This window comes from Panthera leo, chromosome B4 (genome assembly GCF_018350215.1).
Source record: "Panthera leo isolate Ple1 chromosome B4, P.leo_Ple1_pat1.1, whole genome shotgun sequence".
NCBI lineage: Eukaryota > Metazoa > Chordata > Mammalia > Carnivora > Felidae > Panthera > Panthera leo.
The window spans coordinates 78,429,819-78,438,422 of record NC_056685.1 but is presented as its reverse complement, the minus strand read 5'-3'; the positions used below and the strand labels follow the sequence as shown (position 1 = coordinate 78,438,422).

Genomic DNA, 8,604 nt, shown 5'->3' with positions numbered 1-8,604 from the left:
ATAACATCTTCAATACTTTTACGGAGGCCCCGAGTCGCCGCTGAGCTCACCTTTAAGATGAGTCTTTGGGGAGTTGCTGGCAAACTCCCCAAGCCAATAAACAACATAAAATGGCTTTTCACTCCTTTTATGCAGCCAACCCCAGCTCTCCCCACCAATAAAAGGACCAGGGAGGATCAGAGAGGCCAGAGGATCCTAAGCAGCGCACTGAAGACTTGGCTCATTCCCGCGGCACTCAGCCTCTGCTCAGACCCACACGATGTCCTGCCGCTCCTACCGGATCAACTCAGGATGTGGGGTCACCAGGACCTTCAGCTCCTGCTCGGCTGTGGCCCCCAAAACTGGCAACCGCTGCTGCATCAGCGCGGCACCCTACCGAGGGGTGTCCTGCTACCGGGGGCTGACGGGCTTCGGCAGCCGCAGCCTCTCCAACCTGGGCTCCTGTGGGCCCCGCATGGCCGTGGGCGGCTTCCGCGCCGGCTCCTGCGGCCGCACCTTCGGCTACCGCTCCGGCGGCGTGTGCGGTCCCAGCCCGCCCTGCATCACCACCGTGTCGGTCAACGAGAGCCTCCTCACGCCCCTCAACCTGGAGATCGACCCCAATGCGCAGTGCGTGAAGCATGAGGAGAAGGAGCAGATCAAGTGTCTCAACAACCGGTTCGCTGCCTTCATCGACAAGGTCAGTGAGGCCTGGGATGATGATCCAGAGAAGGCCCTGGCCTGCCCTCCCCTCGGGAAGGTCCCCGTGTGTTGGGGAGACAGCATGGAGCCAGGTTTGAGACAGAGGGAGAGAATTGCAGGCCAACATAGGCAAAGGATCGGTTTCTGTCTCTTAATTCCAACAAAGTGCAACCGAGGGCCCGGTGTGGTCCAGAAACGGAGTCTGTGATCTAAAGTGTGTGTGTGCTTCTGGAGACAAGACAACACAGGAATATCAGAGGTGCCCCCCCCAAAACTGGATTGGGCACTGGCTGCTGCGAGAGTGGGAGAAAAGGGGGAGAGTTAAAGAGTAAAAGGCATATGGCTCCCCACCAGGCAGCTCGGGGGAAGTGGGGGCGGGGGCACGGCTCACAGCCACGCCACCTCCCTATCTTTGCTCTGCCTCTCGGCAGCGTGAGACCTCGGGCTTGTGACTTGTCTGTATAACAGAACCAGCCTCACATGCTTGTTGTGAGCATTGATGGGTTCGTGCTTGAAAAACGCTGGCATGTAGTAGGTGCTCAATGAACATTCGCTGTTAGCATTATTCTCCCAGGACGATAGTGGACGAGGGAGTGTGATACTTAACCAGCCAAGGTTGGCACAGCCGCCTTCATGGATGGAAGGCTGGGAATGTGGAAGAGGGGCACCCAGTCTGGTGGGAGGAACGCCACAGATGCCATGAGGCTGCCTCCCAAGAAAGCCACCCATGCCCCTCCCTTTGTGCTGGCCCCTCTGTCCATGCAGCCTCACTCTGGCAGAATAGATGGGACCCAGCTCTGGGGTTGGAGTCAGGGGATCTTAGTGAGTTTAGTTCATCCTCAGAATGACCCAGTGGGGTAGGTATTATTATCTCCTTTTTGCTTAATGTTTGTTTATTTTGAGAGAGAGAGCATGCTCAGGCAGGGGAGGGACATAGAGAGAGGGAAAGAGAGAGAATCCCAAGCAGGCTCCGCACTGTCAGCACACAGCCCAACGTGGGGCTCGAGCCCACAAACCATGAGATCATGACCTGAGTTGAAACCAAGAGTTGGACGCTTAAGCAACTGAGCCACGCAGACGCCCCTTCATTTTTTTTTTTTTTTTAAATATCAAATTGAAGCTGAGACAGTTTAGAGGAGCTGCTTAGGCATACTATGGTGGGGCAGGCAAAGGAGACTCCAGAGACAGCAGACCCCGACTCTCACTTACTTTTTGGGGCAATGAGCTAGGCATCCCAGTGTCCCCCATCTGTACTAGAAGGGTTATAATTTCTGCCCCCCCCCCCCGAAGGGTTGTGAGAATGGAATGTAATTGATAGACGGGTAGGTAGAGACCGATAGACATACACAGTTGACTCTTGAACAGCACGGGTCGGAACTGAACAGATCCACTTATAAGAGGATTTTTTCTGATAAATACAGTGCAGTGCTGTAAATGTATTTTCTCTTCCTTGTGATTTTCTTAGTAAGGTGTTTTCTCTAGCTTACTTTGTCGGAAGAATACAATATTTAATACAGAAACAAAATACATGTTACTCGACTATTTACGTTATCAGTAAGGCTTCCCGTCAAACAGGAGGCTAACAGTAGTTAAGTTTTAGGGGAGTCAAAAGTTATATGCAAATTTTCAACTGTGTGGGGGCGGGGAGGGGAGGTGTCAGTGCCCCTAACCCCTGCATTGTTCCAGGTCAACTGTAGATATAGACAGATGTGTGTGTGTGTGTGTGTGTGTGTGTGTGTGTGTATCTTAGCATGGGCCCTAGCACCACACACTAAACTTTCAATAAGTGTTGCATAAATTAATAAATGAGGAACTGTTAATTATAGTCATGGTTAAATTAGTTGAGCATTTACCATGTGTCAAAAATGTTCTAAGCACTTTGCATGTATTAACTTGTTCAGTCTTTCCAACTCTAAGGGAGGCACTATTATCATCTCTGGTTTAGAAATGAGAAAACAAAGCCCCAAAAGGTTAGAGGATCTGCCCACTTAAAGTGGCAGACCTGGACTTGAACCAGACCTCTGGCCTCAAGCCCCAGGGCGCTTTCCCCCATACCCACAGTGCCTCCTGGAGGCCGGGAGCGGGTCCCCTTGAGTCACAGAGACTCAACCCCATGCTTGGCCCTTGGCTGGCCCTGGCTATTCAGTGCGGACCAAGGGCAGAAAGATCGCCAGGGCACCAGGCACCTCCTGGGTTCCCCCTGAATCCCATCCTCACACCCTGGGCGGCAGGTGCGCTTCCTGGAGCAGCAGAACAAGCTTCTGGAGACCAAGTGGCAGTTCTACCAGAACCAGCGCTGCTGTGAGAGCAACATGGAGCCCCTGTTCAATGGCTACATCGAGACGCTGAGGCGGGAGGCCGAGTGCGTGGAGGCCGACAGCGGGAGGCTGGCCTCGGAGCTCAACCACGTGCAGGAGGTGCTGGAGGGCTACAAGAAGAAGTGAGTGCGGCCGGGCTGGGGGAACACAGGGAGAGTAGGAAGGCTCCATCCTCAACCTTGTTGAAGCAGCTTAAGAATCCTGCCTGTCTAGCAGCAGGGGCTGCCTGGAACCTGAGGAAGGGACTGCCTGGGTTTCTTCCGATTCTTTGGCCCCACTCTACACCTTGGAGGCCCTGTGGAGCTTAGAGCTGCTTTCACGGGGAGTGAGGAGAGGAAACCCAATGGAGTTCTACAGTTTTCTCTGCTCCTACCCACCCCAGCTGGCGTTATGATGTTCGCTCTGTGTTCTCACTGCCCAAGGCACTGGCTCTCTTTGGCTCTAGGATTCACAGAGGGAACAGAGTATGCATTCCCTGATCTCATCCCAGACACAGCAGGACTGGGATGGATTGAGCCAGGCTGGGACAAGGGCTAGCCCAAGTGAAATAATGCACAAACTAGACCATGGAAAGGAAAAGATAACGTTCACAGGGACAATCCCTTTTGAGCCCTGGAAGAGCTTGCCTGGAAGCTGGGATAGTATCCAAGCCCCAACCCCTCAGCTGTGACCCCTCTCTACCCTCCCAAATCCAGGTATGAAGAGGAGGTGGCTCTGAGAGCCACGGCAGAGAACGAGTTCGTGGTTCTGAAGAAGGTGAGAGGGCTGATCATGGAGCAGGGAGGGAGGGGACCCATCTGGCCAGCCTCCGTCGGGGCACGGTCACCACACTGACCGCAGAGGCCTCCCACACACACACGCCCTCCCTTTCCCTCCACCACCAGGACGTGGACTGCGCCTACCTGCGGAAATCAGACCTGGAGGCCAATGTGGAAGCGTTGGTGGAGGAGTCTAGCTTCCTGAAGCGCCTCTACGATGAGGTAAGGGGGCCCCTACCGACCAGCCAGGGCAGGTAGAGGGGAGGTGGGGGACCTGAGAAAGAGGGGAGACAGTGCACCATGTGCACATGTTTTCCCGATGTGGGTGATGTACGCACGAGAGAACATGCACACACATCCGAGAGAGCCATGTTGCACGGCTGTGACAGACACGGGTATGTATGTACCCAGGGAGAGCCTGGCACGCATGTTTCAGGGCGGAGGAGAGTGTGTGCGTGCTTGGGCTTCTCCACGTCTGTGGAGTTGTTGTTGCAGTGTGTGCCCGTGTGCTGGTCTGGGGGCGTGTCAGTCTGTACATGGATATGAAAGTACATATGTGAGGGTGGCGGTGGTCAGGGTGGGTCTCCGGTTAGAGAAGGGGTCTTAATGAATGGACAGATCACTGGTCTCGGCATTCAAACCCCAGCTACCCAGCTGGGTGACTTTGAGTCAGGTCTTTTCCACATGCTGGGCTTCAGTTTTCCCATTTGTTAAGTCAGGGGCTGTCCCCAGCTCCTCTTTGGGACCCCTCCCAGCTTTCTTGTTTTATGACGTACCTGTGTGTGAATGAAGGGGGGAAAGGGAAGCACGTGGAGCAGGAGTCATGTAACATGCATGACCAGTGCCCCCTCCAGAGAGTGGACACTGCCCCTAAGGGTGGAACCCATGGCCCAGACCAAGCACCAGACCCAAACGCATTGACTGTTGGCCCCCAGGAGCTCCAAGTTCTCCATGCCCACATCTCAGACACCTCGGTCATCGTCAAGATGGACAACAGCCGGGACCTGAACATGGACTGCGTTGTGGCCGAGATCAAAGCTCAGTACGATGACATCGCCAGCCGCAGCCGGGCTGAGGCCGAGTCCTGGTACCGCAGCAAGGTGAGGGGCAGAGGACACCTGCCTTCTGGACGTGACAGTGGGCAGGTTGCCAGATATATGTTAAAGAAGGCCTCTGCTGTCTGGGGATTTTGATTTGTAGGGATAGTAAGAGGACAGACATCTCTCAGTTTGGATGGCAGAGCAGGGCTGCCATGTATAGTTGCACAGGCTGAGCACTGTACAACCTACCAACCATCTGTGGTGTCTGAATGGGTGGGAACCTCCATCCTGAGCCTCAGGAGCACCTCTGCTTCCCCCCAGTGCGAGGAGATGAAGGCCACGGTGATCCGGCACGGGGAGACCCTGCGCCGCACCAAGGAGGAGATGAACGAGCTGAACCGCATGATCCAGAGGCTGACCGCTGAGATCGAGAATGCCAAGTGTCAGGTATGGTACGAGAGGGTTGGGGGGGGTGGGGTGAGGGGGTGTAGATCACAGTCAGCACAGGCAGACTGCAGCACCAGGCACCTTGCCCCCAGGAGGGCAAAAGCCTGGCCCAAATGAGGCCTCACAGCGTGCCTGTGAGGAAGCAGAGACCCAAGCAAATCACACAGCACTTGAAGCAGGAGAAGCCATATCACTGATGTCACCCCCCTCCCCTTGGCCACTCAGCAACCACCACCAGGGAGAGAAGGTGAAAGCTCCCATCTCCTTCCTCATGTCCAAGGTCTCATTAAATACCTGGTTGTATGTAGTTAACCTAACTTCTCTCTGGACCCTGCTCTCCTTGCCCCCGCTCCCTCAGTCCAGGTGAGCCGAGCTGTGCCTTCTCTGTCTCATCCTTGCCCTCACATCTCCTTCCTCATAGCGGGCCAAGCTGGAGGCCGCCGTGGCCGAGGCAGAACAGCAGGGCGAGGCGGCCCTGAGCGACGCCCGCTGCAAGCTGGCGGAGCTGGAGGCCGCCCTGCAGAAGGCCAAGCAGGACATGGCCTGCCTGCTCAAGGAGTACCAGGAGGTGATGAACTCCAAGCTGGGCCTGGACATCGAGATCGCCACCTACAGGCGGCTGCTGGAGGGCGAGGAGCACAGGTAGGGCTAAGGAGGATCTGGCCCATAGGAGGCCCTGGTCCCCTGGGAGGGGGCTTCCCTCAGCCCAAGTGTGAGCTACATCTCTACCCACTGCTAGGACAGCTCAAGCTTTGAGAATAGTCATAATTTATCAGACACTTACTATGCGTCGGCCTATGCTAAGTGCCCCTTGTAATCTTCACAACCCAATGAGGTAGGTGTCACTTTTCACATCCAAAGACGAGGAAATAAGGCTCAGTGTGCAGTGACTTCCTCGTGGCCACAGGTAATAAGTGCAAGAGGCAGGACGTGTGGCCAAGTCACGTGCCTCTCAAACCCAATTTTTCCAGAAGCTTCCTACACGGGGCTTGGGCACCATAAGGACAATGCACTCCGTATGTACTAGCTCTTCACTGGCACAAAGCCCTTCCACACACACTGCTGCATTTGATTGGACTCTCCTTCCTGTGAGCCTGACCAGCACTAAGGGTGAGGGGTCGCTCAGACTGGCGGCAGCCGGCAGAGTTCATCATGGCGCCCACCTCTGCTGGAAATCAGAAGGCCTTGTCTCTGTGCTCAGAGAACGGTTAGAGAGAGAAGGTGATTGCGAAACGTAGACTATGGGGACCCCTCCGTGCCTCTCGGGCGGCAGGATCCGGACATAAGAGGGCCTTCTCTGTCCCTGCCTCAAGGACTCCAGCTCCGTGTCCAGTACTCACCGAGTTTTCTTTCCCTACAGGCTGTGTGAAGGTGTGGGCTCCGTGAATGTCTGTAAGTATCTGCTTGAACATCCTCCAAAAAAATGGCTTTGTGAACGGGCAAAGCTGAACCTGGAATGCTTTCCCGACAGGGAGGGGGTTGTCTCTTCCGCGGGCTCCTCACTAGGGAGCTCCTCCGGAGTTAGGGATGGATGCATTGAGCGCCCTCAACTGGTGGCGATGTGAACTGCAGGCCATGGAAATAGGGCCAGGCAGCTTTGCGCCTCTGGATGGGGGTCCTCGCTTCCTCCCTGTCCCAGCCCCCTAGAAGGACTGAGATGCTGAGAGGAGCCGGACCTCAGTCATTAACCAGTAAACTTCTTTCCGGAGGAGGAAGCTCCTGCTATGCGGAAGTCCCTTGGTTGGTGAGGTCAGGGCAGGCCACTCACCCTCTGTGTCCCCTCTGTCCCCACAGGCGTCAGCAGCTCCCGTGGCGGAGTCTCCTGCGGGGGTCTCACATGCAGCACCACCCCGGGGCGCCAGATTGCCTCTGGCCCCGTGGCCACCGGAGGCAGCATCACGGTGATGGCGCCGGACTCCTGTGCCCCCTGCCAGCCCCGCTCCGCCAGCTTCAGCTGCGGGAGCAGCCGGTCTGTCCGCTTTGCGTAGAGTCCCCGGCCGCCTGCGTTCCCGTCCCCAGAGCTCGGGATGGTGTGTGAATGGAAATCGTGTGCTTGCTTCCGGAATCTTCCACATGTTCCTACAGAGGGAAAGACCCTCGGCCGCACTCTGCCACCTGCTCGTTTTAGGGAGTTGTTTCCTGGTTCTCCTCCGGCCTTCAGTTAGAGAGTCATTCCCAGCCCTTCCCATACCTCCAATCTGATTCCAAAATACCCGGGGCCAAACCACCCGTACTATTCTCCGACCTCTATGGGACACTACCAATCACCCAGGGTGGCTGGACTTCATGGGAGCTTGACCTTCCCCTGAGACAAGGAGTGAGCCTGACATCCAGCCAAGTGTCCCACAACCTGAGAATCTGAGACCAAGTTCTCCCTCCCAGCAGCTACCCCCTCCTGGCAGGGAGGTCTGCGGGAAGCACTTGCCCCAAGGGTTATTTCCCTTTGAGTTTTGCTTGTCTCTCTAACTGACTGCCTTCTTCGGGTTAACCTGTCCCAGCCAAACTCCTCAGGTGACCTCCCAGTTGAGGGGCCCATTACAGAGGGGAAATCTTTTTGATTTGGGACAGGTCTTGCTATTCATTGCACCTGTATACATTTCAAAGAAAACTCCAAGGTTGTTCCAGATCTCCCCCTGCCGGTGCAGGAGGGGGTCTGTCCAATGCAGAGCCGGTGGGATGGAGAAGGTGAGGCCACTTCCTGAGTCTCCCTCTTGTTATGACTGTCTGTGGGTGCTTGCCTTCTGGGTTGTCTCAGCCTGTGTTTCAATAAATGCTGCTTCCATGCAAGAATATGTAGTCTTGCGAATGACAGTGACTCCGCCCCACCCCCACCCGTGAGACAGCCCGGTCTCCAGGGGGCCAATGCTTTCCAGCCCCAGAGCAACGTTTCCCTAGCCCTCCAGTGATTTTGCCTCTTCTCCTCCGCTTCCACAGCCTGATTCCAGCTCATTCCTCCTCAGTCCAGTCAGGCCTGGACCACAGCTCCAGCTCCCCCCTTGGCCTTTTGCTGTCTGCCCCCACCCACCAGGCCCCAGCAGCCAGAATCCCACCCCAAATTCATTGTTCTCACCTCCCGCCACCTGGTTCAAACCACTTCCCAGCATGCATTTGTGATCCTTATGCTAAGCGCAGGCTCCCTCTTTCTCCTCTTTCCACACCTGCTCCTCAGCCCTGGGCAAGCTGGCCCTTCCCAGTGCTAATCTTCCCAGATGCCAGCTCCATCCCACAGAGACAAGCCTACCCTCTAAGCCACCCCTGACCATCCTACCTGGACACAGAGGCCATCCCACGCCTCTCCTCCCTTTGCCCAGTGCTCTCTGCTCTCGCCCTTTCTACCCTCCATCCCCCACACACCACCCT

At 55.9% G+C, this 8,604-nt stretch overlaps 1 protein-coding gene across 2 annotated transcripts; it reads left to right on the top strand.

The window, feature by feature from the left end:
* The first annotated feature begins 259 nt into the window (after nucleotides 1–259).
* Nucleotides 260–7,232, top strand: LOC122223573 (keratin, type II cuticular Hb5). Of its 2 annotated transcripts, none has more exons than XM_042944549.1 (9): nucleotides 260–679; nucleotides 2,913–3,121; nucleotides 3,695–3,755; nucleotides 3,884–3,979; nucleotides 4,693–4,857; nucleotides 5,119–5,244; nucleotides 5,666–5,886; nucleotides 6,605–6,636; nucleotides 7,039–7,232. In XM_042944549.1, exons 1-9 carry the CDS (start codon nucleotides 260–262, stop codon nucleotides 7,230–7,232), a joined length of 1,524 nt encoding a protein of 507 aa, XP_042800483.1. The 2 variants fall into 2 exon arrangements, with proteins under 2 accessions (XP_042800483.1, XP_042800484.1); XM_042944550.1 differs by having other exon boundaries at nucleotides 6,605–6,640; nucleotides 7,046–7,232.
* Nucleotides 7,233–8,604: the final 1,372 nt, after the last annotated feature.